Raw genomic sequence first — 16,214 nt, 5'->3', positions numbered from 1 at the left:
AGAAAATGTGAGTAAAGCATTTTACATATAGACATGATTTTTGCAGCAAGATTGCATTGTTTATATATACCAAATGTTGAGTTCAATCAATAACAAAGTCAAAATACTCTCTGGTTTTTAATTATTATGCATTATGCAGCCCCAAGACAAAAGTGAGCGACTTTCCATTAAAGTAGACTACTTGGAGAGCAGAGTGACTCATTTGTCCGCCTCCAACACCGACCTGTCCAGCAGGCTGGTCCATAGCGAAGAGGAGAAGCTGAAGGTATATCGTCATCATGTTTTTGTTCTCCAACTTTGTTAATTACACTCACAACCAGAAGGATCCATTTCTTTCATGACCAGCTCTCAAAGGAGATTGTGGATGAGAAGCTTCAAATGAACAAGATGAGATCCCGGTTTGAAGAGGAGATGTTTGAACTGAGAAATAAGGTGAAGAAGCTTTACCTTCAATTGCCACTAATGTAACATTGATTGGGTTTGAACATTGAAACATGACATACGAGTGTTTTGTGATGCGTGCGTGTTTACTGTACCTCGAGGCCCCACTACATTAGTTTGTACACTGTTTTGTCATAACACATTGGTAATTATGTAGTCCTTTTCCATAGCACCCCTAATTTTCAGAATGAGACAAATGTTTTGTATTATAGGCTACATTGAAGTGAGATGTACTTTATCTCATTTGGTTCTTCCCTCCTATTTTTAGATATTGAACCAAAAAGGTGAGATAACAGAACTTGTGACCGAGCGAGATAAGTTACTCAGCCAGCTGGGATCAAGCAAGACTGATCTCAAAGTGGGAGAGAAGAGCGAGCAAGAGTATGCCTTGCTCAAGAAGGACTACTTGGCTCTAGCTGAGGCCCACCACAAAGAGCTGGCTCAAAGCATGGAGCTGAGCGCAGAGCTGCTAGCTTTGGCCCAGGCCCATCACGCCTCGCGCAGCCAGCTGGCCGAGCCGTACCAGAAGGCTCGGGACGCCTCGGACGACCTTCACGGCGAGCTGGACCGAGTGAAGGCCCTCGTCGGCGGCTTGTTGCAGAGCCGAGTCAAAGTGAGGTGTTGGCCTACAAGTGACGCTTTCAATCAAGTCAGGAAATTTGAGTAATGACTGCCACTCTCATCCTAACAGCCTGAAGACCTTTCAGCTTTTAACAAGGAGCAAAAAAGCATGGCAAACACCGTACGTATCTTTGAAGCTTCTTGGTTATACACAACCTCCCGATGCAGTTCTCAGCCCTTTCAAACCAATACAATTTCAAAACGTGGTATTGTAACCGATTTAAACCATTCCAACTACAAACAGTTCAGCCAATTCTGGACACATACAGAACTATTCATCACAATCCCCAAATTCCCAAAATGTTTACAGTAAAATTTCCAAAATCAAAGTCCCTCTAAAATGAAATTAAATGTCTGAATAAATTGAAGACACCCCAGAGAAGAATATGTAAAATACGGCTTCAAAATTTGCAAGCACCTTTCTCTGAAATTATTTTTAATGTGATACTGTATACAATAGAGTACTACACGGTCCTCGGTCTTGGCACATTTTTTCTCCAAATTATATTCATATACATATAATGTCTTGAGAAAGAAACCCCCCCCCCCTCCTATTCAACTGTAAGTCACACGTTCTTTACACTTTACATTTTAACAATGAACTAAATTCCACAGCATTTCAGTTTAGCATCACCTCATCCACATTCTTTCAGCATTTACACTCCATTTCTCCAGAAATTGCATTCGGTAGCTGTTGCTTGAAGTTTGACTCCGTTGTTGTTCTTCCCCGCAGCTCCTCGGAAACCAAGAAGAGATGAAAGTTATGCTGGAAGAGTTGAAACGCTGCTATGAGGAGGAGCAGAGGACACTCGAGGAGAAGATGTGAGGAATGTTTTGGATTATCTTTCTAAAAACAGAACACGCTTGTGAAGATGGTGGCGTTCATACCACGCGCGCATCTGCTCTTTGATTTGATTTTCTTTTGTGGTCTCTCGACTTCCTCTCGTGATGTGGTTTTCGGTTTCTTTTCTCATGTGGTCGGAACCGATGTTTGGCCATCAGTGTGGGGATGAGAAAAGAGGAGCGTGTCCAAAGCCGCCACCAGAAACCATCTGAGCAGACTATGGTGAGCATGAACTGTCAAGATCAGAGTAAAGCTACCATTCCAAAATAATTAAATACATCTTTCTCCTCAAAGCGCGCCACACATCACCCCAAGATGACATGGAAAAAAGTGTTCCAAAAAATAATTTCAGCTTTCACAATTGAGTTGAGTTCCATCCTGTTTGATTGATTTAAACACAGAAAAAAAGTTAATAACACTGCAAAAAAGCCCCCTTTTGCCCAGATTGCCATTATATGAGGTATTGGAATTGTGAGGGGAAAAAAAATATTCAATTTGGGAGTAAAAAACATGGGAAAACTGAAGCGCTGTGAATATTTTCCCGATGTAGCGTACTAAATAAAGCCTATTACACCCAATGCAGTATATTTATCGGTTCCGTTGTGTTTCTTGCATCTACGCAAGACGCGCTCGTGCTGTCAGAGTCAAATGAAGGAGGCCGAAGAGGAGATCGCAAGGCTGCAGCTGCAAGTCAAAGAGCTTCACGAGCAATATCGCGCAAGGCTGCTGTGCTATTTAAGGGACATAACTGTGAGTAGCTGCACAAACACACAGATGGATGGTCCAAATATCTGACATCCCTGATACTTTAATTGCCCCTTTAGAAGTATATCGATGGCGTCGGGGGAGGCAAAACGCTAACTGAGGGAAACAAGTTGAGAGCCTTTGTAGACGCCGTGCTGCAAGATGTCCGTGCTTCCTACAGGGCCCGTGAGGAGCAGCTCTGCACTGCTGCTCGGGCTTACAAAAAGAGACTGCAGAGGACCACCAAGGCCCATCACTCCCTAATATGTGCTTATAGGTCTCCAGCTATAATATACTGTGCCTATTTTTTTTGCAACAAGTAGAACTCTGTTTTCGGTTTTTATAGAGAATCCAGATGTGCTGGTGCTGTAAAAAGTTAAGAAATGTCGTTTTATTCGGTCAAAGCTATTTTTGATGATATATTGTTAGTTCACCTGTAACCTAATATCTATTTCACCATGTAGGGATCAGAGGGAACAGATTTTGGCGAAACCAGACAAGGGTCTCGAGCCTGGACCCCCAGAAACCCATTTCGACCTTGAGCCCACTGCGCCAAGAGAAGGACTGGACAAGTTTCTTCAGCAAATTGAGCAGAATCAATCAAAAATGGAGGGTCAGCAACATGCGGCTAAAGACCAGGTACTATGACCTTTGTGTTTTTCAAGTTACAAGCGATTGCTTGGTGGTTTTCTACTTTGTCTTGTAAAGTGAAAAGAATGGAGCAATTGAAGGTACTTGTAATGCCCTGGCATATGGGCAAGGAGAGCTGAAATCGCTGGTGCACTTTTAGCAATTTATTGAATGGGATAAACGGTCATACTAATTCACAAACATGTGAAATCTCACAAGGAGCTGCTGTAGGCCACAACTCACGGCTAGACACTCGCACACAGACTATCCAGCCAAGCTCACTCCAACTAACTAATGTTACTTACTCACTTGGCCAGGGGCCCTGAAAAGCACAAAACCAACACACAAATACGAGAGTATGTACAGATATTACACTTATTAAAACCATTTTTTTAACATTCTCTGTTATTGTGTTTAATTGTTTTATACACCACAGTGCGCATGAGTCATAGAAGGAACTAAACTTGTAAATGAACGTGAAATTGTAGTTCAAAACAGGAAATGGATTGCTCTGCTTTTGTTTTGTCTGGAATGGTTTGCATTGCACACTTTCCCCCTGTTAAGCGTACGAACCCGTCAAAACTTTTTTTTTGTGCCAGGTGGTAGTCGTCAAAACACCAACTCGTTCGACCAATTATGAGTAAGTGTGGTTTTTCTGTATTTTGATACGTGACGAACGTCATCAACTGGTCACGAAAACTGAACCTTCAGCAGGATGCCAAAACTGGAGGAGATATTCCAAGAATCCTGGTCGGTCATCAGGAAACAGCTGAAGGAGATAACGGACTCCACGCTGGTACGTGAAACTTTATCAGCTCTGGGAATCCTCCATGCTCAAAACTTTGACCGATTAATACCGAATGGCTCTTGCAGATACACAACCTTGCATATAATATGGACTTTTTAAAAAAAAAAAAAACATTTTTTACAGGGACGCTACGACAAGGAGCAAACAGCAGTTGCAGAAGCACAGGTGTCCCAGTTGCAGGACTATATTGACAAGCATCTTGACAGGTCAGAAGGTCACACCATGCTCATTTAGTGGTCACTTTTACAGGAAAATAATGAGGGACATATTTTGCCTGCAGGTATAAAGAGGAAATTGCACATCTCCGTAAGATGCGTGGTAAAAAGGAGTCTCCAGTCACATGTAAAAATTAATTCATTAACTAGGAAAAACTTGGGGAAAGTGACTTGTATGAATAAAATTAAATAATTTGTTGTTCCAGAAAGGTTTCATTTTCATTCCATAAAAACTCACATTTTAATTACAGAGCCACACAATTTAGAGTTAATTCACAGCATGCTTTTTAAAAAAAATGTAAAATGCCAAGAACGGATTTGGGATCGGCATCCCAGACCACATTCATTCATGCGGTCACTAGGTGGTGTGTTTTCACCCCCCCCCCCCCCAACTGTGTTCTGAAATTCCCATGAAGAAATCTGCCCTTGAGAAAAAAATTCCTGGAATGTTTGTTAAGCTTATGTCAATTTCACGAGCTCGGGGAGAAGAAAGCGCGGCGACAATGAGGGGCGACCCCGGTGAGAATAATGTCATTACATGTTACCCAGACGCGTACACGCCCGTCCGCGAACACTTTCCCCTTCAATGCGCTGATGTGAGCTCGGGCTTTTCCCTCATGAATGAGCGTTCATATTTATCGCCTCACATTTGTTATGAAAGGCTGTCCCTTTAACCTTTCATAGGGCACACATATTTATCTGATTCCATATGAATAAGTGAACTAGTTTTGTTTCAGGTCAGTGTGCCAAACCATACACATACAAATGAAATTCATCACACTTACTTTATAAACTAACAAATTTCATTATTGAAATAGTATGACTAAATATTCCGCTTCTGTGACAAAAAAGACCAACATTTCAAAGGTTTTTCCACCATCAATGTGACTTCAATACGTACAACTGACAATAACTTTTACATCCGTTACTGACCATTAATGAACAATGAATAATACAGTTGGACAAGTGTGCACACCCTGTAACAACTGGGGATTGGGGGTGGGGGGTCGTGTTCAGAATTAACCAATCACAGGTCAGTAGGGGTTAGCAAACACCTGCCGCCATTTAAAGTGCCTCTGATTAACCCCAAATAAAGATCATATGTTCTCGTAGGCGTTTCCTGTATATTACTCATCTAGTGCATGCAAATATTCCCTCACAAATTGCATTATTTATGCACATATATTGCACAAATATATAATGTCAACTCACATGGGACATATTAAGAGTGAGTTACGCAATCTAACATGACGTCCTTAAGTCACATATTGAGCCATGTGGTGTTCATTTCATCACAAGTAACTAAATACGATTAGCATACTATGTGTGTAAATCCCCCCCCCCGCACTCCCCCGTCTGAGTTTATTGATATAATTTGTAGCTGATGTGATTGATATCGAAAGGAGAAATGTGTCTTGAGTCATGTAGATAAATATCTTCAAATTGAACCAGTGAGGGGAATTATGGGAACATTGTTGCGGAGTCATACAGACGTGTCACCCCAATCCCCCTTTTGAGGGGGCACGGCTGACCCCCAACACCCACCCACCCCCCAGCGGAGGAGGGGGGTGTGAAAAGTTTGAGAGGAATGGGAAGTGGGATTTTGTTAGTAATGTATTACACTCTCAGGGCCCTGGGAAAAGGGTGTGTGCGGTTGGGGTGGTGCTGTGGGGGGCTTCATCTTGGGTCCGTGCCAACATAGTCACTGTGCCAAAGAGCTTGTGGGAAAATCAAAAAAGCAGGTTGCTTCTTTGCCGATGTGCCAACAAAGACGCTGTGTCGTAATGTGTGTGAAAGAATCTTCCGTGCATGTAATATAAAGGACAGGCGAAGAAGTAGAAACTCTCTCATAATCCAGCATTTCTATAGCAGCTATAAAAAAATATGTTTAAAATACGTAAGGTGATGTAGTTATAGTTACATTTTATGCGTTTGTCACCTCAGATCAGAAGTGTCAAACTCAAGGCCCGGGGGCAACATCCGGCCTGCCGCATGATTTTATGTGGCCCGCGGAGGCAAATCATGTGTATCAACTTCTATGATTTTTTTTTTTTTTTTTTTTTTTTTTTTTTTCAATTCTGGACCAAAATTTCAAATGGTCCTATCATAAATGATAACGTTGAGATGTTACAAGCCATTACCCTTGATTTCTGATTCCAAAACTGGTTCACAAAATTCACGTGTAAATGTGATGAGGGGGATATTAAAGATTTTTTATGGTTTCACAGCCACAACAGGGAAACCAATGTGGCCCGCGACAAAAATGAGTTTGACACCCCTGCCTTAGATCATAATTCTGAATTACTTCAATTGACCAGTTAACGGACTTGGGAAAGTTGTGCGCGCTGTTATTTTGCACATATAGTTTGGATGGGGTGGCACGGTGGAGAAGCTGTAGAGCGTTGGCCTCACTGTTCTGAGGACTGGGGTTCAAATCCCCGGCCTCCTCCTTGTGTCAAGCTTGCATGTTCTCTCTGTGCCTGTGTTGGTTTTCTCCGGGCACTCAGGTTTTCTCCCACATCCCAAAAACACACAACATTAATTGGACACTCTAAATTGCCCGTAGGTGTGATTGTGACTGCGACTGTTTGTCCGTCTCCATTTCCCCTGCGATTGGCTGGCAACCAGTTCAGGGAGTACCCCGCCTCCTGCCCGATGACGGCTGGGATAGGCTCCAGCACTCCCACGACTCTAGTGAGGATAAGCAGCTCGGAAAATGGATGGATCGCTTAATAATTTATTTAAATGCACAATTTTATTTCTTTTAAAACTTTTCATTCATTAATTCATTCATTTATTCTACCTCCAAGTACATATTAAAAAAAATAGAAGAACTAAACCACGAAGGGCTCATTAAAAGCTTTCTAAGGCAAATCTAATCAACGTTACGTCACTATTTAGCATCTTGTGCTAACTCTCCATTTCCCCTGTGGGCTGTTTGGTTGTTGACACTTGGTGCACAGATTTGTTTTGTGGCCAGCACAGTGGGGGAAAAAAGCTTGTATGAATGTGTCCTGTCCAGGATGGGAAGCCGCGCAGAGGAAGTACCGCACATGGGCCGCTCATCAAGAGGCCCTTTGTTTTAGGGGGTTAATGCCTAATTGATACGGGCTTAATGAGAACGGGGCCCGCGGGCCCGCGGCATGTGAGCCCGGGGGGCTGGACGGGCCGGCCGTAATTGGAACGGACAAGCCTTGTGTGCCCCAGTGCGGGAGGGAAGAGATTTAGTGGAACGCAAGGAACGGCCGAGGAGAGTAGAAATGGGCAGGGGAAGGCGACAATGACGAGGGAGAATGTGGAGCCGGTGGGATTTGGGGAGGTTGGGATTGGGGATATGAGGAGAACCAAGTCGCTAACAATGGAAAGTGAACAGGAAGTGGCATAATAAGACACTTTATTTCGTGGTTGTTTCTTAGAAAGACAGAAAAACAAAGATTAAAAAAAAAAAAAAAGGTCCTAGATATGACCTGACGCAAAAGTTTTTTTTTTAAGGCAAAGAAGTGGAATGTTATGCAAGGGCAAGACAATCACCTGACCTGTATCTGATTGAGCATGCATTTCTCCTGCTGATGGAAAATCTAAAGGGAAAATCCCCAAGGGCTAGCAGGAACCGAAGACAGTTCCACCTGAGGCTTGTCAGAGCATTACCGCAGATGAAAGTCGATGTCAGGTAATGTCTCTGTCTTCCAAACTTCAGGCTATAGGTTATTATTATATATATATTTTTTGGTCCTTTTAAAAGTGGGAGGCAGATATACAAGGATACCTTTATGGACTTGACTATAGGAAGTTAGGAGGGGAGATACCAACCCATAAACTTTTATCCAGCGTTCTGTCCCTTTATGCTAAAATATGTTAAGTGCCATAGATGGCGTAATGGAATAGATGCGGTATTTATTAACCTTCAAACAACTGCTCCTTTACCACACACAGAGCAGCAACGCATGCAAACCGAGAAGACAATAATATTTACAGGCAATAATGCATTATTATTACGTCTATACAGGACTGCAGTTTAGTAGAGGGCTTTCTCTGATGTGTCTTCCTCCTCTTAATTCCACTCAATCTTGTTTAGTAGATCCCAATTCCGGCCAGAATATTGTGACACAAACATGGTAATATAACTGGAATTTTTGATGGACCTTTATAGTGTATAAACCCATTTTTAAGCTTTGAAAAAAATTAACAAAGTGGGGACATTTACAATTTCCATTCATTTACGAGCCCGCTCACTGTACCGACTAAATGCAAAGCTCCTCAATGTTATCCTAAACCGCAAGTGTCAATTTGGGCTGACACCTGTCTTCTTTTCAGACAAATTGTCTTTTTTGCCCCCTCTTTTGCGTCAGACTATTTATGCAAAGAGTCCGCAGGTCCTCTCCAGACAAGCTTTCAGCACCCAGGCTGGAGAGGCACTAAGAGGGGTGGTGGTGGTGGTGGGGGGGTCTCTTAGAGGTTGGGGGGAAGGGGTCACATGCACTTCAGCAAACCTTGAAGAATTGAGATTGAAAGCTATGGAGATTCTGGGGGCTGTATGAAGGAGGAAAAAAAAAAAGAAATAATGACAAGTAAACGAAAAAAAAGAGGGGAGCCCGCGTGCATATTAAGGTGACGAGAGGGGAGGATTGGATGGAAAACGAATGCTTGACTCGCATGAAGTGTGGAAGGAAAAAAAAGGGGAGAATGGAGGGTGAGAAAAGTAAGGCCGAGGTACAGTAAGGGTGAGAAAGACGGGCAGGGGAGGGATGGACCCAAGCGAGTGAGAATGAGGCTGAGGGAAGGAAGGAGGAGAGCGGACCCCTCTGCTTTCCCACACTCGCGCCTGTTCCCACACTGGACCTGGCTAATCCCTGTCTTAATTGGGGGAGAATTCCAGCGCACATGTTCGCCGAGGCTGAGCGCAGGGGAAGGCTTGATGCATTGGGACACGTCACGCGTGCACATTTTTTTCAAATGGAGTGCTATTAATACAGAAATTGCCTTGAAAAAAAGTTTGTGTAGTTGTCTTTTTTTGTTGTTGTTAGTGTCGATCATTATGAAAAAAATAATCTCCTTTTTCACGGCCATTCTCAGGTGCCGTAATTTCCGTCCTATAAGCCGCGACTTTTTTCACACGCTTTCAACCCTGCGGTGGTGCATTTTGCATTTTGTGCATTTTTTCCTAACAGCCGCAAGGGGGGCACTCGAGCGGAAAAAGTAAGCGTGAGACCGGTGGAATATATGTGCAGAGGAAGTGACTTTTACCGGTCTGGCCCTGTTAGTGCTGCACTAGTGTGTTACTGCCGTGTCTCAGTGATTTTTACCGGTGTATATATATATATATATATATATATATATATATATATATATATTTTTTTTTTTTTTTTTTGACTGGCCCTGTTAGCGCGACGCTAGCGTTAGGGTGGGGCTAGTGTTGGCGTTAAACTCTCTGTGTACCGTCTTTGTAAATATCTTGTGTTTCAATGTGGGTTTGAATGTGGACACTTCCGGCTTTTACACAGCTGTGGTGTATGTGCGTACCAAATGGTATTTCCTTTACAAATGTACTGGGGTGAGGCTTATAACCAGGTGCGCTCTGTAGGCCGGGAATTATGGTACTTTATGACGCTGTGCCAGTTAGTATTAGTTAACACATATTGGGTGGAAGCAGGAAAACAGAAAAGTGTGCGTGGGGGTAGGGGGGAATGTGCAAGGAGATACTAGTAACAGAACAAAACAAGCCTGAGTGGCAGTTTCGTTCCTTCCTACCGCTTTACTCACAAACAGCTCGTACAATAGGAGCTTTCCTGAGGAGGTAACTTAAGTCGGGACGGGACAAACAGTTGGGAGGGAGTGCAAAGGAACTGAAGTGATCTGTCAAGGAACTTTCTCAGGTTTGAATCAAAAGCCTTGCGGTTCGTTGCTCAGGTTGAGGATGAATAGGAACAGGTGGTAGGAAACAGGACGCTGTGTACTGGATGCGGGTTTTATTATCATGCTGAAGACTAATCACGTCATGACTAGTAAAGGATGTTGCTACAGTTGGATATAAAAAGTCTACATATCCCTCCACTTATTTAATGTGACCTATAACCTGCACAAGACAAAGGGGGGGGGGGGAATTAAATATCTTTGAAAGGGAGAATAAAATTGAACAAGTGAGATGATTTTGTTGCACAAGTGTCCACACACGTCCATGACTGGGATGCGGTTGTGTTCAGAATTTCATTTTAACCAGCACACACCCTCCACCTTTTGAAGTCGCTCTTCCATGGTTGATGCAAAAACCTTTTTTGTACCATTTTCTTGACTTGGTACTTTTCAACAAGGAGATCTCTCCGAAGCTGCGGAAAGAGTTGAGACGTGCACGTTTTTATGTCTAAATAATGGTGGAAACCATTTTGAAGTGACTAATCTTTTTTTAAAAAAAAACATGTTAAAAACCTGGCATTTGAGCAGGGGTGTGTAGACTTATGAAATCCAGTCTAAACGATAGGTGGGCCACCACTAGAGGAATGCTGGTCCTTTTGCCACAATACTGTGACAATGTAAAGCTCTCAGTGGCCTTATTAGTGCACATTGTTAGTGTTGGGAACTTTTTTTTTTTTTGTGCTGGTGCGACCATGCAGGCTCACGTCAGACACTGCGAGGAGGTGGCAGCTGTGAGGAGTTCAAACGCAGGGGTGGCGGTCCGTCGTCATTCACCCCCCCCCTTACCCCCTTTTGCCTTTCAGCAACTATTTTGGCGGGAACATTCCCAAGGATGCTTGTTTGAAGCTCCCAGAAAGGGGGTGGCCCACCTCCGCACTCCCGCACACCGTGTCCACTCTCGTCTTGATTGATTTTCAGTGCGCATTTTGGAAGGGATTACAGCCATCTGCAGGCTCTCGAGGGACAAAAGGGGTCTCGCTCCCTCTCCTCCCTTCACCACTTCACCGGGATAACACGGCCGCGCAAACAAGCTCGCGCTGTTTTCCGTTCTGACCTCACCTCTCAGCCCCTCCAAACTGCCCTCTCTGGTCCTAAATTGATCCCATCTCACTAGCCCGCACAGTGAAGAAAATAAGTATTTGAACACCCTGCTATATTGCAAGTTCTCCCGCTTAGAAATCACGGAGGGGGTCTGAAATTGTCATCATAGGTGCATGTCCAGTGTGAGAGAGATCATCTCAAAAGAAAAATCCAGAAATCGCAATGTATGATTTTTTTAAATGATTTATTTGTGTGATACAGCTGCAAATAAGTATTTGAACAGCTGTCTGTCAGCTAGCATTCTGACCCTCAAAGGCCTGTTAGTCCGCCTTTAAAAGTCCACCTCCACTCTATGTATTTATCCTGAATCAGATGCACCCATGTGAGGTTATTCGCTGCATAAAAACACATATCCACTCCATACAATCCGTAAGACTCAATCTCAAAGCCAAGACCAAAGACCTGTCCAAAGACACCAGAGACAAAATTGTACAACTCCACATGGCTGGAAAGGCCTACGGAGAAATTTCCAAGCAGCTTGGTGAAAAAAGGTCCACCGTTGGAGCAATCATGACAAAATGGTAGAAGCTAAGCATAACGGTCAATCTCAATCGGAGTGGACCCCCATGCAACCTATCACCTTGGGAGTTCTCAATGATCCTTAGAAAGGTGAGGAATCAGCGCAGGACTACACAACAGGACTTGGTCAATGACCTGAAAAGAGCTGGGACCACCGATTCCAAGGTGACCGCTGGTAATACACTAAGACGTCATGGTTTGAAATCATGCATGGCACCGAAGTTTCCCCTGCTTGAACCAGCACACGTCGAGGCCCGTCTTAAGTTTGCCAATGACCATTTGGATGATACAGAAGAGTCATGGGAGGAGGTTTTGTGGTCAGATGAGACCACAATGGAACTTTTTGGTCATAATTCCACTTAACCGTGTTTAGAGGAAGACGACTGATGAGTTCCATCCCAAGAACACCATCCCTACTGTGAAGCATGGGGGTGGTAGCATCAGGCTTTGGGGGCTTTCTCAGGTGTTCAAATACTTATTTCAGCTGTATCACACAAATGAATCATAAAAAAAAAATCATACATTGTGATTTCTGGATTTTTCTTTTTAGATTATCTCTGTCACATTGGACATGGACCTACGATGAAAATTTCAGACCTCTCCATGATTTCTAAGTGGGAGAACTTGCAATACAGCAGGGTGTTCAAATACTTATTTTCTTCACTGTATCACCGTAACGACGCTGTTGTGAGTTGCAGTTCGCAGCGGCGTAAACTGCAGATTAGACGGATGGAACACCTCATCCATCACAGTCAGTTCCCCAGTAGCCCGACGGGTAGAAATGATTGCGCGGCCGCGTCGCAGAATTCCCACCCAGCGCACTTCCAGCTGTCCGGAGGGTGTCATGGGAACCCCGGGACGCCGGCGTGCTCGTGGAAAAATGTTCGCGCTCAGCTGGTGCCCGCTGATCTGAGGCCGACACATTAGAATTGCGCCGCGCGGTTGCCAAGGATACAGCTGTGTCTTCGTCCCTATTAATCAACCGTACGCTGAAACGGGACGCGAGCCATTAAATGTTTGTCTTCTGTTCCGCAGAAGATAAATCGTCACATAATTTTAATGGGGAAAGAAAGTTCTCGGCAGCCCTGCCCCAAGTATTGAAAAAGAGAATGATGGACCACTCGCTAAAATCTTTATAATTCTCTATAGATGCCCAAAGACAGTTTTGTTTTGTTTTTTCCTATTGGAGAACTGCGTCGTGCTGTTTGGTCAAAACCTGTCATTTCGATTTTGAAAAAAATAATTTTTGGGCGACCTGGCAGTTGAGAAACCCGAGTGTCTACAGGCTGATTCATAATCCCAAAGTATGTTTTGCCGGTACTTTTGCGCCGTGCCAATGTTTCGGCCGCACTTTCCAAAATCACCACCCGACACACCCGAACAGCTGTGGGGCGCGTTATGGGAAAAGTCTTTTTCGAGCATTTGAGGACGACGTGATGGTAAAAAATGGATGAGTCAGACAAGGTCGCCGTGGTGACGTGTGTTGTGGGGGGGGGGGGGGGGTTTGAGACGGTGCAGCGTTCAAGACGGCTGCTATGGTCGTACAAACCAAAACCAGACGGAAAGGGTGGGTCAAACAATGGCGTACACTTTCAAACAAAAACGTTTTATTACAATGACATGTTTATTAAATGTTCTCCTCTTAAATTGGAACATTCTTGGAAGCTACCCGTAACTAATTCCCATCTGCATCCGTTTCAATAAAAACGTGATTTTGATGAACGTCAAAGTTTGGCTTTTAGATGGATTTTTTATTTTTTTTGTTCAGAGATTCCAGGGTTATGGTTTTAAGCATCCTTCCCTCCTTCCATCTTTTTCCACTTCCTTTCATACACCCTTGTTTCCTTCTTTTCCACCACCCATCTTGCCTCCCTTCCTTCCTTCATCCTTATTTCAATCCTTCACCATCTTGTTTCATTACTTCCTTCCTCTCATTTCTTTTTATTGAACCTTCTTTGCTTTTTTCCTTCCTCTCTCCATCCCTTTCACTCTACCCCCTTCCTATCTTCCTTTCCTTGATCCCTTCCTTCTTCCTTTTTCATACATCCTTTTCCATGATTTGCTTCCTTTGTTTCTTCCCTCATTCCCTCCCTCAAAAATTGTGCATCCTTCCTTTCTCCCTTCCCTCCAATCTTCTTTCTTCCTTCCTTCCTTCCTTCCTTTTTCCCTCGATCCCATCCTTTTTCTTCCTTCCTTCCTTCCTCCCTTTCTTTCTTCCTCCCTCCCATCCTTTATTCCTTCCTTCCTCCCTTCCTTCCTCCCTTTCTTTCTTCCTCCCTCCCTCCCTCTCATCCTTCATTCCTTCCTTCCTTCCTCCTTTCCTTTCTTACTTCCCCCCTTCCCTCCTCCCTCAATCCCATTCTTCCTCCCTCCCTTTCATTCTTTCTTTCTTTCTTCCCCCTCCCTTCCTTCATTCCCTCCTTCCTTCCTTCCTTCATTCCTTCCTCCCTCAATCCCATCCGTCCTTCCTTCCATCCACCCTCCCTGCCTCCCTCACTTCATTCCTTCCTTTGTTCCTCCCTCAATCCCATCCTTCCTCCTTCCTTCCCTCCCATTCTTCCTTCCTTTCTTCCCTCCTTCCCTCCTTCCTCCTTCCTTCCTTCCTTCCTTCTTTCCTCCTTCCTTTTTCCCTCGATCCCATCCTTTTTCTTTCTTCCTTCCTTCCTCCCTTTCTTTCTTCCTCCCTCCCATCCTTCATTCCTTCCTTCCTTCCTCCCTTCCTTTCTTCCTTCCCCCCTTCCCTCCTCCCTCAATCCCATTCTTCCTCCCTCCCTTTCTTTCTTTTTTTCTTTCTTTCTTCCCTCCCTCCTTCATTCCTTCCTTCCTTCCTTCCTTCCTTCCTTCCTTCCTTCATTCATTCCTTCCTCCCCAATCCCATCCGTCCTTCCTTCCATCCACCCTCCCTGCCTTCCACTTCATCTTCATCCTTCCTTGTTCCTCCCTCATCCCACCTTCCTTCCTCCTTCTTTTCCCTCCTTCTTCCTTCCTTCTTCCCTCCTTTCCTTCCTTCCTTTCTTCCTTCCTTCCTTCCTCCTTCCTTTTTCCCTCGATCCCCTCCTTGTTTTTCTTTCTTCCTTCCTTCCTCCCTTTCTTTCTTCCTTCCCGCCCATCCTCATTCCTTCCTTCCTTCTCCCTTCCTTTTTCTTTCTTTCCCCCCTTGCCCCCCCTTCCCCTCCTCCCTCAAGTCCCCTTCTTTTCCTCCCTCCTCCTTTCTTTCTTCTTTCTTCCCTCACCTTCCTTCCCTTCCGTTCCTTCCTTCCTTCGTTCCTTCCCTTCCTAATTCCTTCCTCCCTCAATCCCATCCGTCCTCCTTCCATCCCCCTCCCTCCTCCCTCATCTTCATTCCTTCCTTTGGTTCTCTCCCTCACTCAATCCCATCCTTCCTCCTTCCTCCCTCCCATTCTTCCTTTCCTTTCTTTCTTCCCTCCTTCCCTCCTTCCTTTCTTCCTTCCTTCCTTCCTCCTTCCTTTTTCCCTCGATCCCATCCTTTTTCTTTCTTCCTTGCTTCCTTCCTCCCTTTCTTTCTCCTTCCTTCCTTCCTTTCGTTCCGTCCCTTCCTTTCTTCCTTCGCCCCCTTCCCTTCCTCCCCATTGCTCCCTCAATCCCCCTTCTTCCTCCCCTCCCCCTCCCTTTCTTTCTTCTTTTTCTTTCTTCCGTCCCTTCCTTCCTAGTCCTTCTTCTTCCTCCTCTCCTTCATTCCTTCCTCCCTCCATCCCATCCGTCCTTCCTTCCATCCACCCTCCCTGCCTCCCTCACTTCATTCCTCCTTTGTTCCTCCCTCAATCCCATCCTTCCTCCTTCCTTCCCTCCCATTCTACCTTCTTTCTTCCCTCCTTCCTTCCTTCCTTCCTAACTGTACCTACTTTTAGCCCACTGTTTATTCAGCCCGTGTATGAAGCCCAGGAAGCCAACAGAGGCTATGCCTGACATGCAGGGTCAGGGGTCGCGCTCACTACTCAGGGTGTGTCGACGAGCACTTGTTGTGCGTGTGGGCACACGTGGGCTCACCTCTCAAGCTTTTCTAACATTTCCCCCAAACTTCCCCCGGGACCTAACTGAACAGAAGCCCACACCCTCTTGAATGTCTCGCCGAGGTCTTCTCGCTTCGCCCTGTCGACACCTCGGCCACACAACACAAGAAAAAAAAAGGGGGGGGGGGATTGTTGGACTTGGGTGGTGGGAGTGGTGGCGATCGAGCTTTGGGGTGCTTTTCCGAAGAAGGAGCGGCGTTGCGTGCAGCATGTGCACTCAAGCTGAATCTGTTGGACTGATTTTAAGCAAATTGTTTCCCGACCATCTTTTATTGAGCCAAGACGCAAAATTCACATGAGAAAAATCTCACTGAATACCGCCGTGCAAAATGTTTGAAATAATTCAAATT

The 16,214-nt window shown here is 44.7% G+C and overlaps 1 protein-coding gene across 1 annotated transcript; it reads left to right on the top strand.

Annotated features, from left to right (window-relative positions):
* The first annotated feature begins 133 nt into the window (after positions 1-133).
* Positions 134-4,464, top strand: ccdc78 (coiled-coil domain containing 78). The gene is made up of 13 exons (XM_061811111.1): positions 134-265; positions 346-432; positions 710-1,054; positions 1,133-1,183; positions 1,796-1,884; positions 2,065-2,128; positions 2,531-2,656; positions 2,731-2,927; positions 3,115-3,289; positions 3,880-3,920; positions 3,995-4,076; positions 4,212-4,294; positions 4,369-4,464. The coding sequence occupies exons 1-13, from the start codon at positions 134-136 to the stop codon at positions 4,439-4,441; spliced, it is 1,545 nt and encodes a 514-aa protein (XP_061667095.1). The 3' UTR covers positions 4,442-4,464.
* The last annotated feature ends 11,750 nt before the right edge of the window (positions 4,465-16,214 follow it).

The sequence above is a fragment of the Syngnathoides biaculeatus genome, chromosome 22 (assembly GCF_019802595.1).
Source record: "Syngnathoides biaculeatus isolate LvHL_M chromosome 22, ASM1980259v1, whole genome shotgun sequence".
NCBI lineage: Eukaryota > Metazoa > Chordata > Actinopteri > Syngnathiformes > Syngnathidae > Syngnathoides > Syngnathoides biaculeatus.
The sequence above is the reverse complement of the archived record's forward strand: the minus strand, read 5'-3'. Positions and strand labels throughout refer to the sequence as shown.